The sequence below is a fragment of the Peromyscus californicus genome, unplaced genomic scaffold (genome assembly GCF_007827085.1).
Source record: "Peromyscus californicus insignis strain IS unplaced genomic scaffold, ASM782708v3 Scaffold_11__1_contigs__length_118956290, whole genome shotgun sequence".
In the NCBI taxonomy this organism is placed as follows: domain Eukaryota; kingdom Metazoa; phylum Chordata; class Mammalia; order Rodentia; family Cricetidae; genus Peromyscus; species Peromyscus californicus.
In genome coordinates this window covers 54444396-54460391 of record NW_026294402.1, presented here as the reverse complement: position 1 = coordinate 54460391, position 15996 = coordinate 54444396, and the positions used below count along the sequence as shown (strand labels likewise).

General features: G+C 36.5%; 1 protein-coding gene across 6 annotated transcripts in view; it reads right to left on the bottom strand.

Moving 5' to 3' along the window:
- Myo9a (myosin IXA) overlaps positions 1-15996 on the bottom strand; it is a 232981-nt gene that overhangs the window by 29275 nt on the left and 187710 nt on the right. For all 6 annotated transcript variants that reach the window (XM_052762736.1, XM_052762746.1, XM_052762755.1 and 3 more), the window contains 6 exons: positions 11880-12022; positions 8778-9001; positions 8241-8357; positions 7711-7899; positions 5742-5789; positions 237-348 (listed from right to left, as the gene is read on the bottom strand). In XM_052762736.1, coding sequence (XP_052618696.1) covers positions 237-348; positions 5742-5789; positions 7711-7899; positions 8241-8357; positions 8778-9001; positions 11880-12022 — 833 coding nt within the window. The remainder of the gene's footprint in view (positions 1-236; positions 349-5741; positions 5790-7710; positions 7900-8240; positions 8358-8777; positions 9002-11879; positions 12023-15996) is intronic.

Genomic DNA, 15996 nt, shown 5'->3' with positions numbered 1-15996 from the left:
AGAGCTAATTAGCAAAATGTTTTCCAAAGTTCAGCTGCTCAGGCACTAAGAAGTACTGCAGTTATAATCCAAGAGGGCTTGACTATTATTACTCCAAGTGGCTGCAAAACTTGACATGTATATGGTACTAGTTTTGCACACATAACTAGTTTTGAACCCTAACCCTAACCCTAACCCTAACCCTAACACAAGAGAAGACCATAAAGGCTTTTCCCTCAAAGATGTCTAATACTTACATTTGCAAACAGAGGCTCTGTCCATTATCCATATCAAGGAAGAACAGTATTCACAGTATGTAGGGATGCTATACTGGGTGGCCTTAAAGATGTGGCCATTGTGCTCTTCCACCTGAATGAAGAGATTTCACTATTTATACTACAGCCAATAAAGTAAATGCTTCCCTGTTGGCAAATGGAAAATCCTCCAACCTCTTGCTAAGACTTCACCAGGTATTTACTCCAGGTAGAGAATTATGATCCTCCAGGAAATAATGAAAATAAAATATAGTTTGTCCCTTAGATATGTAGATATTAAAAAAACAATGCAACACAACAAGCATGTGATGGCTATCTTATGTGACTCCAAGGCACATGTTAAATTGAAAGTAGTATTTCTAAAATGTCCATTTCAGAAATGTTTTACATTACTGAAAATCAATCATGACCTCAAAAGGCTTTTGTTTTCATGAATTATACCTATTGCTATTTAGAAATTAAAACTGAAAATATAAGCACGTTAAGTATTAACATAAATAATTATTATTATTTTTTTTTCCTAATCAACTTTTTGGTTACCATAAAAAAGAAAATGGTTTCATTGTGACATTATCAATACATATTTACCTTTCTTGTTTATTTGTTTGAGATGGCCTCACCATGTAGCCCTGGTTGGCCTAGGACTCCCTATGTAGACCAGGCTGACCTTGAACTCACAGAAATCCACCTATCTCTGTCTCCCAAGTGCTGGGATTAAAGGTCACTGACTTGCCTGGCAAATTTGTTCTTGTTTGCTCTCTTACTGTTATTGCGGGTTTCCTTCCCTGAAATAGTTCCCTGTTCTGCTTTCATGACACATACATTACCCTCTTGTATTCCTCCCTCACTTTAGATTTCACTCTCACATTTCACTTTCTGCTTTCATGTTGTATGTATATATTGAACATACATAAAATTTAAATCTATAAGCTACATGAGATAAAACATGTGACATTTGTTTTAGACTTGCTTATTTCACTTACTATGACAGTTCCATACATATTACTACAAATGTCACAATTCCATTCTTTACAACCATTTAAAATTTCAATGTATATATGTAGCATTTTCTTTATCCATTAATCTGTTGATGAACATCTAACTGGTTTTATATCTTAAATATTTTGAATATAGTGCTACAATAATCATGGCTGGGCAAGTATCTCTGTGGTATGCCAGCTTAGAATCTTTGAAGTACATACCTCAAAGAGGCACAGGTAGATTATATGGTAATTCTTTTGAGGAACTACCATACTGATTTTCATTGTGGCTGTACCAGTTTATATTTTCACTGGCAGCATACAAGTATTCCTCCTCTTCCCTCATATCCTCACTAATGACAGCGATTCTGACAGGGTGGAGTAGAATCTCAAAGCAGTTTTAATCTGTATTTCCATGATAGCTGAGGGTGTTGAACATTTTTCATGTATTAGCCTTTTGATTGTTTTTTTTCTTGAGAAATTTTCAATTCAGTTGAACATGTCTTATTTTGATATATTTTTATTCATTCATTCATTCATTGATTTTGGTTTTTTTTTTTTTTTTTTGAGACAGGGTTTCTCTGTGTAGCTTTGGTGCCTGTCCTGGATCTCATTCTGTAGCCCAGGCTGGCCACAAACTCACAGAGATCCACCTGCCTCTGCCTCCTGAGGGCTGGGGTTAAAGGCATGCGCCACCACTGCCTGGTGGTTTTTAATTTTTGAAGTAATTTACAGATTCTGTCAGACGTATAGTTGGTAGATACCCCCCCACACACCTTTGTCTCTTCACTTGTTATGTTTTCTTTTGTTGTAAAGTAGCTTTTTAATTTTGTGCATTTCCATTTGTCAATTCTTGGGAATTTTTCCTATGTTTGTAAGTCCTTGTCAGAATGTCCTTGCCTATACTTGTAATCTTGAAGTTTTTTACCAATGATTGCTTCTAGCAGCTTCAGACTTACAGATTTTATATTAAGGTCTTTGATCCATTTTTAATTGATTTTTATACAAGGTGACATATCGATGTTGACATTCAGTTTTCTCAGTACCATTTGTTAAGAGGCTATATTTTTTCCATTTTATTTATTTATTTATTTTTGGTTTTTCAAGACAGGGTTTCTCTGTGTAGCTTTGGTGCCTGTCCTGGATCTCGTTTTGTAGACCAGGCTGGCCTTGAACTCACAGAGATCCGCCTGCCTCTGCCTCCCGAGTGCTGGGATTAAAGGCGTGCGCCACCACTGCCCGGCCCATTTTATGTTTTTTGACGCCTTTGTCAAGTATTAAGTATCTATGTGTTTATGTATGGGTCAGCTATTCTATTTTGACCTACCATGCCTATTTTTGTATTGGAACCATGTTGTTTTGGTTATTATGGCTCTGTAGTGTAGTTTGAGTAAAAGTATTTTGAGACCTCCAGCATTGTTCTCTCTTCTTAGGACTGCTCTGGCTTTCAGGATATTTTGTGCTTCCATCCAAATTTTAGAAACAGAACTGAATCTGTAGATGGCTTTTGGTAAGTCTTAAATATTAACTCTGTCAAGCCATGAACATGGAAATCTTTTTCCCTGTTCTGGTATCTCTCTCCTTAATAAGGTCTTTTGTGTGTATGTGTGTGGGGGGGTTGTTGTTGTTGTTTTAAGCTATTATGACTAGGATTTTTTTTTCTCAGCAAGCTCTTTAGTGGTAATAAAAAGCTGTTTTATGTTAATTATTTTGCTTTGTTTTTTTCGAGACAGGGTTTTTCTGTGTAGCTTCGGAGCCTGTCCCGGAACTCCTTTTGTAGACCAGGCTGGCCTCAAACTCACAGAGATCTGCATGCCTTTGTCTCTTGAGTGCTGAGATTAAAGGTGTGCACCACCACCACCACCACCACCACCACCACCACCACCACCACCACCACCACCACCACCACCACCCAGCTTATGCTAATTTTCATCCTGTCACATTGTATAAAGTGTTTATCACATGTAATAGGCTTTTGGTAGAGTCATTAGGGTTTTGTGAGTACAGAACCACGTTATTTGTAAATTGGGATAAACTGACTTCTGTTTTTATTTGTATTTCTTTTATTTTTGTTCTCTTGTCTTACTGCTCTGGCTATGATTTTGAATATTACATGGAATAAGAGTAGAGAATAGGCATGATTGTTTTGTTCCTGATTTTAGAGGAAATGCTTTCAGGTTTTTCCCTACATAATATAATGTTGGCTCTGGATTTATCATATATTCCATTTATTATGTTGATGTATCTTCTATTTCCAGTTTCTTCATGGCTTTTATCACGAAGGGATGTTGAACTTTGGCCAAGACCTTTTCTGTATCTACTGATATAATCATGTAATCTGGATCCTTAAATGTATTTATGAACTTTATTACATTTATTGATTTGCATGTCAGACCATCCTTGTATCCCTGGAATGAAAGAAACTTGGTCATGGTACATGCATAATTTTTGTCTTCATTAGGGTTTCTATTGCTGTGTCAAGACGCCATGACCATGGCAACTCTTACAAAGAAAAAACTTAATTGGGGTGGCTCACTTACAGTTCAAAGGTTTAGTCCATTATCATTATGGTAGAAAGGCAGCACACAGGCAGACATGGTGCGGGAGAGGTAGCTGAAAGTTCTACACCTTGATTCACAGGCAACAGGAAGTGATCTGTCTCACTGGACATGGCTTGAGCATATATGGGACCTCAAAGGCTGCCTCTACACTGACACACTTCTTCCAACAAGACCAAACCTATTCCAACAAGGCCACACCTCCTAATAGTGCCACTCCCTTTGGGGGCCATTTCCTTTCTTTCTTTCTTTTTTTTTTGGTTTTTCGAAACAGGGTTTCTCTGTGTAGCTTTGCGCCTTTCCTGGAACTTGCTTTGGAGACCAGGCTAGTGATTCTTTTTTTCTTTCAAACCAACCAGTCTTCTTACTAAGTTCTTGAATTCTGTTTGCAAATGTTTTACTGAGAGTTTTTGTGTCTGTGTTCATCAAGGACACTGATCTACAGTTTCCTTTATGGTGTATCATCATCTGGTTTTAGTGTCAGGGTGATGCTGGTTTCAAAGGTTTGGTGGAATTGAGTAGTACGTCTATCTGCTCTTCAATTTTACTTTATTGGAAGACTGTTTCTTAAATTAGCTACAAAGTGGTAGCTTTCTCTCTCTCTCTCTCTCTCTCTCATATATATATATACACATATATATATATGTATGTATATATATATTTGTTATATATATATATATGTTTTCCTGCTGATTGCCATTGTAACCAGTGTGATATGGGATCTCTAAGTAGTTACAGTTTACATCTTTCCTGATGGCTAAGGATGTTGATGCTTTTAGAAATATTTATTGCTCATTTGTATTTTTTCTTTTGAGAACTCTATATTCAGTGCTTCAACCCATTTTTTTTGACTGGGTTGTTTTTCTTGCTACACAGATCCTATCTATCAGTTGTTAATCTTAATTCCTCTGTCCACATGCTCACCATCTTGAAGTATTGTCTCAACTTATTTCTCTACCAGTTTCAGGACTAATGCTAATGTCTTTGATTCATTTGGAGTTGATTTTTATGCAGACTGAGAGGTGAGGATATAGTTTCATTCCTTTACATTCTTGCTAACTTTCCTAGCACCATTCTAATATATTAAGGTTATAACCCAATAAGGCAAACTAACTTAAAAATGCTGAATAAATAATCCAACAATGAAATACAAATGACTAGCAGACATGTGAAAAGATGTTTAACATCAATGTAAATTAAAATCACAATACCACTACATACCCAAAAGAATGGCTGCAATAAAAAAAAATACACAGTTACATAGGGTGCTCAAAGTGTTGAGATTAGAACTCTCTCAGTACTGTAGGTGGCATTTCCTACTTGGAAAACTGGTTAGCAGAGTCTGAAAATTTTAACTAGAATATTATAACCCAAAATTATATCTTCAAGATTATAAAAATCATAGCATACATTCATAAACCAACCCAAATGTCTATCAACTGGTAAATAAAATGTGAAGGAAAGGGTTAGGGCTATACTCAGTGGCAGAATAATTGCCTAGCATGCCAAATGTCTTCAGCACAACCCTCCACAAAGTGATATGTCTACAAAGCAATTCTACTGAATACTCAATGTAGCTGACTACTGATAAAACAATATGGATGAATCCCAAGAATATCATATGCAAAAACCAGGAACTGTACAATTCCAGTTCCATGAGATGTTCAAAAAGAGCTGAACTATAGAAATAGTAAACAAGTTGGAAAAGTTATTCACACCATTTCAAGAAAATATTCCAAATTTTCTTCCATTTTAGGAAACCACTACTGAAAGTAGGTGCTCTTGGGATTTCAGGTTCATTGTCATTCTAGCTTTTTAAAAGGCACGTGAGTACACCCTATGGATCTGGTAAACCTATTACTAAATCTATCCACAGGAATGTAAGATCTGCTTCAAGCTACTGAGCTGGAAAGTATTAATTTTTATAATATACCAAGAGTGTAACTTACCAAATCAGTTTCTTTTTTCCTCCTTTTCTTTCTTTCTGTTTTAGGCACCTGGCAAGGGGTGAGGAGAAGCATAAATTAGGATTACAAATGGCTAACATACTCTCTTCTTTGTAAATTTTTGAATAGCTTCTACAAATAATAAACAGTTCTTTATTCTTCAAGAGGAATTGTACAAAACTAAACCAAATATGAGAAAATATTTAAGTACTAACAAAATCAGAAGAATGGAAGACTGATCTCTCTCTCTTTTTTTTTTTTTTTTTGGTTTTTTCGAGGCAGGGTTTCTCTGTGTAGCTTTGCGCCTTTCCTGGATCTCGCTCTGTAGACCAGGCTGGCCTGGAACTCACAGAGATCCGCCTGCCTCTGCCTCCCGAGTGCTGGGATTAAAGGCATGCGCCACCACTGCCCGGCGAGACTGATCTCTTTTTAAATAGCAGTTCTATCTAAATGCCACACTATTAGACATTTTAATCACTAGTCAAATGGTTAGCTATAAAGGTTTTGCCATCTACTATGGACATAAACATAAAAAGGGCCACATGGAGCATGGGAAAGCTCTGTAGACACATGACCTCTCCTAATGACCACAGAACAGAAGAGCTTAAACCTATCTTTAACAGCCATCAACTTGCAAAACAGCATATAAATCTAGTAAGAATCTTCTGTATAACATACAAGCCCAATATCCACAACACAAGGATTTCTAGAATCTGTTTATATCTAGATTACTTTAAAATGACTTAAAATTTTAATTCATAAGCTAAAATAAGTAAAAATAAAATAAAGCACAATTAACACAGGCTAATGATATTCCTGAACAAATAATTTATATGTTATAAAGAAATACACTGACAACCTTGATTAGATAGCTATCTCTTTATTTAACACACACACACACACACACACACACACACACACACACACACTCATACTTACTTTTTTGTTTAGATTTTAAATTAGAATCTCTATATATAAGACAGACTGTCTTTGACCACTCCATTCTCCTGTCTTAAGTCTCCAGAGTGATGGGATTACAAGTATGTGTCATCACACTCAAAAAGTATATGGTCTCTTCAAGGCTGGCTTCAAACTCGCTGTGTAACTAAGGGTGACCATGAACTGATCGTTCTGCCTCTACTCCCAGAGTGCTGGAATTAGAGATGTGTACCTCCACACCTTGTTTTATATGGTACTGGAGCTCAGATCTGGGTTTTATGAATACTTGGCAAGCACTTTAGCAATTGAGCTATGTTCCTGACTCCTACCCAACTATCTTCTCTTTTGTAACAAAGATTACAAAGTATTTGAAAACTTTAAAGCAAAATTTAATTAAAATATCAAGCAGTACAATTTCCCAGCTCCCTAACAGGACCGAAAAGTAAAGGTTAATATTATTAATGTTTAGATTTCCCAAAAAACACATTTTTCCCTAAAAACTGTTTCAAGAGAGATCTAGTTTGTAGGTTCTTAGGTGAAAGCTAAGTGATACACTTAATTCATTTCACCTTTAACCATATTCTTCAGAAGTCAATTCACAGATTAATCTCCGTTAAAGATGAAGGTATAATATTGAGGGCACACTATTAGAATTGTGAAGGATATGTTCAATCAAACAAGTTCAGAAAAAAATATATGGCAAACTTACAACTGAGCTTGGAGGATCTAAAGTAATGATAGACTGTTATCTTCTTGTGGTATTTTGCTGAAATACATTGTTTTGCAGTTATTCATAGTCCAGGCTGCTGTTGAACTATGACTCTCCTGCCTCATCCTCTTCAGTATTTGACTACTGGAATGTGCCACCGTGAACAGTATAATCAAAATACATTGCATAGATGTAGGAAAAGCATAATGAAACCTATCATTTTACAAAAATAATATACACTAATACTAATTAAAAAATGTTTCCTAAACAGATTCTTTACAAAGAATCCATAATTTAATGGAAATCAAACTGTAATTCATTTACCTTTGAGGCTGTGCTATCCAGAGTCTTGAATTCATTCATGTATTCATCTAAAAACACCTTGAACGTGTTAACCCAAACTCTCACTGGAGATTCATTCCAATCACGTTGCTCAAGTCTCATGGTCTTTTCCAGAATCTGTTCAAACAGTGCATACAGGTCTTTATATCGTATGCTTTTCCCATCATCCATCTAATGAGAAAAAAAAATTTGTTAAGTTTTAGGAAGACATTCTTTGAAGACTGATTCAACTTGTACTGGGGAACATAGGTTAGGATCTTGACATAGTTTATAATGAGCCAGCTCAAGAGGTTATGTAGTGTTCATAAAAACCCACTATAGTATAAAATGTAGGCAGGATAAACCTAAAAGACCTAACAGTTGAACTAATATAATAACTAAGCAAGTCCTAACAGTTGAAGTAACATAATAATTAAGTCCTAAGAATTGCTCCCTTTAGTCTGACTTTATAGCTGATTAAAATTCCAAGCTATGCTGAACTGTGAATATCCCCTAACATGGTCTTAGCTTACCGCCAATGCAGATGAGTAAGAGCTGAAGATATTCTGCCGAAATTCTTTCAGGGCTTTTTTAAATACAACATCCACTAATGTATCTTTCTTGCTGTCTTCATTATCTAGGTCGTTCATCTAGGGACCAACCACAGAAAAATTAACAATTAAATCATCAAAAATATACAAATACAATGGTTGAAATGTCGCTTAAGCAATAACTATTCTAAAAGTACAAGCCACTGGCCATCACAGCTTAAGAAAAGGACAGTACACGAGATCACATCTAAGGTCCCTTCTAACATGCTGGTTCTACAGTTCTGTTAACAGAACAACTACAAATGTGCGACAAGCTTCACCTTCACGTGTAACAATTATGAAATCACAGTGGAGACTAAAACCTTAAATCCTATCTGTGCATTTTCTATTATCTGAACTATCAATGCCTGAGTTATTGAAGAAGTTTTAACCCATCTTTTTACAACAGCATATCTTGTATACACAAGCATTCTTAAGTCAAATCTGCACAGGCTAACTAACTCAGCAAGCAAAGTGTACCTTTTTTAGAAGAAATTCATCCATACTTTTTAAATCACTGGCACTTGCTATGATTTGGACAGAGTCATTTTGCCAATGCATAGAATCCAAAGCCACACTGCTGATTTTCACACCTCTCTTGCGCTTTGCCTTTGGAGAAGGCTCCTTATTCTCTTTGAACTCTTTTCGGCAACTCCCAGGTAGTTCTGGGCTCAAAGGAGGTGTTGGGTGATACTGGGTTAATTCTACAATTCAAAATAGGTTAAGTAAAAAGATATACTTAGTTACAAAAAAATATTGAAAATCTTCATCCTACTGTTAAAAAACTTAGTTCCAAAGATGAGCAGGAAGAATATGCAACAAACTAGCATATTAAAATACTGTTCATCCAGTTATCACTTTGCTATACTTGTTTGAAGGAGCATCCAGCTATATCTATGTCTAACCAACCAATAAGGAGAATTTGATAATTACATTTTTATTATAGTCTACATCCATGAACACATCAGCAATACTGTGTCTGTTGATCGTTAACAACTTGTTTGGGAATCAAGTAGCTTACCTGGCTTGCTTTTGCTCTATTATCTTAAGTATTTAGTGTTGTCTTATCTATACTCCTTATAACCGTCTAAGTTTTCATATATTACAGAGAGAAGCACCACATTTTTGTATTTGTTCATACTAGGGAATAAAATTCTATGCAGCCCATTACAATTTAAAACCAGAACTAGATTAGACATGCAAAGCCCTATCAGAAGCCTGAGGAGACTGTTGGCCTCTTCTCATTTCACATGTGCGCCTTTCTCTAACAAGTATGCTCCTTACCCTCTCAACAGTGGCTTATCCTAATTCCATCTAAAAGCTAATCTTGATAATGAAACAAAAAATATTTCCCTATATAATAAATGCCATTTCAGGCAGGAAGTGGAACAAATTCAATCTCAATTGGGACATGAAACCAAAATAAAGATACATACATAATACACACATATATATATATATTACACTAAATATATATATGTAGTTAGATATAGCTATAAACTGACTTCATTATAACTTACTCAATAATTACTTCATTTTGCAAAGTATCTTACAAATGAAGTAATAGTATTAAATAAATTATAATCTCAGTTTAGCATTAAAAACAAAGGTTACTTTACTAAATTTTTATCCAAACATGTATAAAAAGCCATAATCCTAATTTTTATGAATGTCCTTATATAAATGACATCTGCTTATAATGTGTATTTTCAAATAATGAGCCTTATCATTCCTTTGGGGGGGATTATATTGGAATACAATTACTAAAAATGATAAATTTAGAATAATCAGTGTCAGATAAGATATTAAGAAAATGAACAATTAGAGGACGGGATGGGAGTTGAGTGGAGGAGGCTAGGGGAAGCAGGAGAGATGAGAGGGAGATCTGTGGTTGGTATGTAAAATGAATAAGAATCTTTTTTTAATTAAAAAAAAGAACAATTGAGTAATGCAATGGAGGAAATTAAGTTTTTCCAGGCAGAGTTAGATTAGGGTTAGAAAACCCTGAATTTATTATTTTTATCTATATCAGTGGTCAGCTGACAGGAACAAAGTCACAAGATATGAAATGAGAGGCTAATTTCATCTCTACTATTCTTTCAAGTGCTAGTTGCTACTGTTGAGTACTTTCAAATGTGTTACTGCTAATGTCCTAAAAGTCAAAAGAATAGCAACATTATGAAATGCTAGGATCTGCTAGGCATTAATGTATAGTAGATGTGACAGCTAATACTGTCAACTTGACAGGATCTAAAATCACTTTGGAGACAATCTCTGGGCATGACTGAAGGGATTATTAAGATTAGGTGGGGTAGGAAGACAACCATTAAATGTAAGTAATACCATTTCATGGACTAGGGTCCCAGACAGCATTAAAAGGGAGCTGAGCACTAGCATTCTTCTTTCTGCTTCCTGAATGCAGACTCAAGTTCCGGCTGCCATGCCTCAGTTTCTCTCAAATTATAAGCCAAAATAAACTCCTTTTTTTTTTGGTTTTTCGAGACAAGGTTTCTTTGTGTAGCAGCTCTGGCTGTCCAGGAACATGCTTTGTAGATCAGGCTGGACATTCTTCCTTTTTAAAATTGTTTTGATAAGGTATTTTGCCACAGCAACAAGAAAGATAACTAACACAGTAAATACCTGATGTATATTACCATGGCTAAGAATGAGGACTCTGTGCCAAGCATGAGACAGGCTTGTCTCAGATTCCAGACCACCTGGGCTACAGTGTAAGACTTTGTTTTGTTTTGTTTAAAAAAAAATCAAACCAAAGAATGTTATTCTTGCTGGGTGTGATGGTGCATGCCTTTAATCCTAGCACCCAAAAGACAGAGAGGTGGATCTCTGTTGAGTTCAAGGTCAGCCTGATCTGTATAGCTCCATGACAGCCAAAGCTACACAGAAAGACCTTATTCTAAAAACAAAAAACACAAGAGAAAAACAAAACAATAGCAACAAAAAAATAATGTCAATTCTGGAGTTTGAATGCCTGGACTCAAATCCAAATCTTAGGTCTTTTCATTTGAATATGTGTAAATAGATAAATCCTTGTATTTTGGTGTTCTTACCTATAAACCATGAATAATAATCATAGCAAAACCGGAAAAAACGTTCTGAAAATCAATAGATTTAGTATATATAACATGTTTACTATGGTTTTCCATACCACTCAATAAGGAACTAATGCTATGAATTACTATGAGTATTATGTATTTATTAAATAAGTGAATCAAGGCTAAACCTTTACAATGATTAGGGCTGGGGATGCAGCTCAATGGTAGGGTACTTGTTAGCATGTACAAGGCTATAGGTTCAAACCCCAGCATTACCACAAAAGAAAACAAAGGCTAGTCCAAGATTCATCATCATTGAAGTTGTTCTTTACTGTTCTACACCACATATTATTGAAACTTCTCATACGAGTATGCCTTGCGTTATTAAGTAAGGAAGCATTTACCAACACTAGTCCTATCTCATTAAAATATCATTCCAACAGGACTGTCATTATGAAAAGGAAAGGCATAGTACACTTTCAAAATGAGCAACAGAAATTATGACCCTCCACCCTTTGTCCATTTTTACCATCTGAAAATGGATTAGCAGATGTCACATCTGAGCCAGTAGAGAGTGATGAGACCTCTGACTGGGGAGCAGGTTTTACTCTAGTAGTCTTCTTCTCTCCTTGTTTCCCTTTCGCCCAGAATCTCATCTTCGCTCTCTGGGGTCTGTTTTTAAAACAAAAAAAGGGTAAAATGGAAACCAGATGTTTTGGAATTTTTGTGTATACTTTATATACTTTCATATGTAGTAATCTATTTTAACTTTGATGTGTATTGGGCGGGGGGGGGGGGGGGGGTGTGTAACAAGGTATCAAACTCTTGGTTAGACACATGCTAGGCAACACTCTACTGCTAAGCCACACTCCCAACTAATCTTGAATATAAAATACAAAGCCCTGACAATTTAAGTCATTTGATAAAATAAAACAGTCTCAAACCAGTGGAACTAGGATTTCAGCTTTAGCTTCTTGATGCCAAATCTGCCATCTTTTCATTGCTATATCTCACATGTAGCTTATAACAAAGAAATCACAAATAACTACTAACCACTCTAAAGAAGTTCCTTTATATTGTTAGCAATTTCTTTCTAGTCTTTGTCCATAAGCATTTAATTTTACTCACTAAAATTATGATTTCAAGTCTTTCCACTCACTAGCACATTTTAAACTAGCAAGTTTTAATGATGATATTTATATTGAGTTGTCTATTAAAAGCGTGCGGCTTTTCAAGACAGGGTTTCTCTGTGTAGCTCTGGCTGCCCTGGAACTCTCTCTGTACACCATGTGTACACTACCACACCCAGTTGGATAGATGTCATTTTAAAATCTACTTACACTGTTACAATGGAAATACCTCTTGTTTGTTTTATAATGAAGTTTTTAAGTACAGCTCTAATTTTATCCATTATGTTGTTGGGTCCTTGATGGGGCTTCAGTTTTATGAAATTTGGCCACACTGCCTTTTTTTTTTTTTTTTTTTTAATGTATACAGTGTTCTGTCCACATGTATGCCTGCGGGCCAGAAGAGGGTACCAGATCTCATTATAGATGGTTGTGAGCCACCATGTGGTTGCTGGGAATTGAACTCAGAACCTCTGGAAGAGCAGCCAGTGCTCTTAACCATCTCTCCAGCGCCCCCCCCTTTTTTTTGAGGCAGTCTTACTGTGTTGTCCAGGGTGACCTCCAACTTTAAATCCTTTTCCTTCCACCTCCTGAACGTTGTGATTACAAGTATGCGTCACCACATCCAGCCGGAATTATTTTAGTAATAGTTTGCTCCTCTACATGTTTTTCTTCATATCGGGTAACTGATCTTTTAAACTGGTTCTAGAATTTCCTTATCTCAGCCATCTATGTTTCTTTTTGTACAACTGTCTGAGATCTATTCCTCACCTGTCTTCCCTCTCATTACTCTTACTGGTATTGGTGTATGTACGTGTGTGGTGCCAAGTGTTCTCAGTCACTCTCCAGCTTCCTGAAATGAAGTATCTCACCGAACTTGAAGTTTTCCAATCTAGCTAACCTGGCTGGGCGGTAATCTCAAGGGATCTACCTGCCTCTTCCCCTACCACCGGCATACCAAGATTTTTATGTGGGTGCAATGGATCTGAACTCAGGTCCTCATGCTTGCTGTATCTAATAAGCTGTTACCCATAACCCCATTATCATCATTTTTAATTTTCCAAAATTATTTTTATTATGAATGTTTCTCTTTAATATACTTTGGTTTCAGTTATATTTATTATATAGTCATTTCATTATTAATTGTATTTATTGGTTTTGGAATTTTCTACCTTCCTTGATGTTATATTTTTATTGGTTCGTTCTGGCTCCTTCAATATAGTGTTTTCTCAAATGTATGGTGATCACTAATATCTGATTATGATGAAGTGTTAAGTTTAAAGTGTTGCTTGGAAGCTCTAGTGTGTACTAGCAGAGCTCCTAAACTACTGTCTTCCTTATAGGGTTATCTGGCTGGTCAATTTTGCAAGGAGATCTGATCTTTCCTCAAGAGATGAACAAAGTCCCAAAGATTCTGTGAACTATCTGCTCAAAGAGTATGAGAAATGTTGCAACTGAGCAAAGGAAAAACGCTGAGGAATTTAAGCATTTAATGTGTAAAATTCATTAAAAAAATAAATATAGGGGGTAGGTTAATAAAGTACTTGTTGCACAAGCATAACAACCTGGTTCAATCCCCAGAACCCATGGGTATGATAAGGCAGGCTTATAGCTCCAGTACTAGGGAGGTGGAGACAGATTGATTCCTGAGGCTAGCTGCTGGCCAGTCAGCCTAGCCAAACCAGCAAGCCCAAGATCTCAGTAAGAGACCTATCACAAAAACACAGTGGCTAGCATCTGGCCTCCACGTATATACACCTGCACTCAAACACATAATCCTGTACATTCATGCATTCACATCTACACACACACACACACACACACACACACACACACACACACACACACACACACACACATCGAAAAAAATAAACCCAATACATGGCCCACAACTTAAAAATGTTGGGCAAACTTGCCGGTTGGTGGTGACATACACCTTTAATCCCAGCACTCAGGAGGAAGAGGCAAGCAGATCTCTGAATTCAAGGCCAGGCTGGTCTACAGAGTGAGTTCCAGGAAATATGTATTAGGTAAACTTAAATCTAGAGATCTTCTATTTTATCTTTTCCAGAAAATAAGTTTATTATTTTCTGCTAAGAATAGAGAGGGTTAGTTGGTCTACATGTGTCTTTCTCAGGTTTACCTACTTGGTTAGTATTCAGCTTTTTATCAACTATTAAGACATTTATGTGTTTGATTTTTGTCTGGTTTTTTTTTTTTATCATTTGTGGGTTTGGTTATTGGGGCAAATAAAATGAAAATTAAATTTATATATTTAACTACCTCTAATTATATGTCCTTTAGCCTATTGTATCTACTTTTTCAATTCTGATTTGTGGTATAATCTTTTCTGGATTTAAGTCCCTTGTAAATCCCTCTACAGTCTATATAAAAAGTTGTCTAGCCAGGCAGTGGTGGCGCACGCCTTTAATCCCAGCACTCGGGAGGCAGAGCCAGGCGGACCTCTGTGAGTTCAAGGCCAGCCTGGGCTACCAAGTGAGTCCCAGGAAAGGCGCAAAGCTACACAGAGAAACCCTGTCTCGAAAAACCAAAAAAAAAAAAAAGTTGTCTATAATTAAGAAATAAAGATTTTTTTTTTTTTTTAACATACCTTGACATCTTCAGTCAGGGCTCAAATGCTTATATAATATTTTAAAAGATATTTATTTAAAAATAAAAATCCCATGAACTCTCTTTGTGTGTGTGTGTGTTTGGGTGTATGCACACAACTGTGCATGCTGATGACATCCCTATGTGTACCAGAGGCCAAAGGAGGATATCAGGTATCCTGCTCTACCACTTCCTGTCTTATTCCTTGAACTTGGAGCCTAAGCTAGAGACTAGCAAGTCCCAGTGATGCTTTGGTCTCTGATCCCTCCACAGTGCCAGGTTACCGCTGTGACCATGATCATCCCATATATACTGTGTATGAGTGTTTTAAAAGCCTGCCATTTATGTATGTGCACTACCAGAATGTCTAGTGTCCTTGGGAGTGAGAAGAGGGCTCTGGAACTGAAGCAAAATAACTGTGAGCCACCTTGTGGGTATTGGGAACTGAAGACAGGTCCTCTGCAAAAGCAGTAAGTGCTCGTAACTGCTAAGCCATCTCTTCAGCCCCAGACTTTCTTTGTGGGGTATGTATTTTAATTCAGGTCCTCATTCTTCCAGAACAGACTTGCTGCAGCTTCACCTTAGCTCCCCACAAGCACTTGTAAAGAGAACAAAATTATTTTTTTCAAAGTATTTTCCTAAACACTTACTGTAGAACATATTACAAGTCAAAAGCTATGAGATCAATTTCATCCTATCTAATCTCTCTCCTTTTATAATATATTATTGTAAGTCATATAATGATTAAGAAATGTCCCCCAGGGGCTGGAGAGATGGCTCATCGGTTAAGAGCACTGACTGCACTTCCAGAGAACCCGGGTTCAATTCCCACAACCCACATGGCAGCTCACAACTGTCTGTAACTCCAGTTCTGGGGGAATCTCACACCTTCACACCAATGCACGCTAA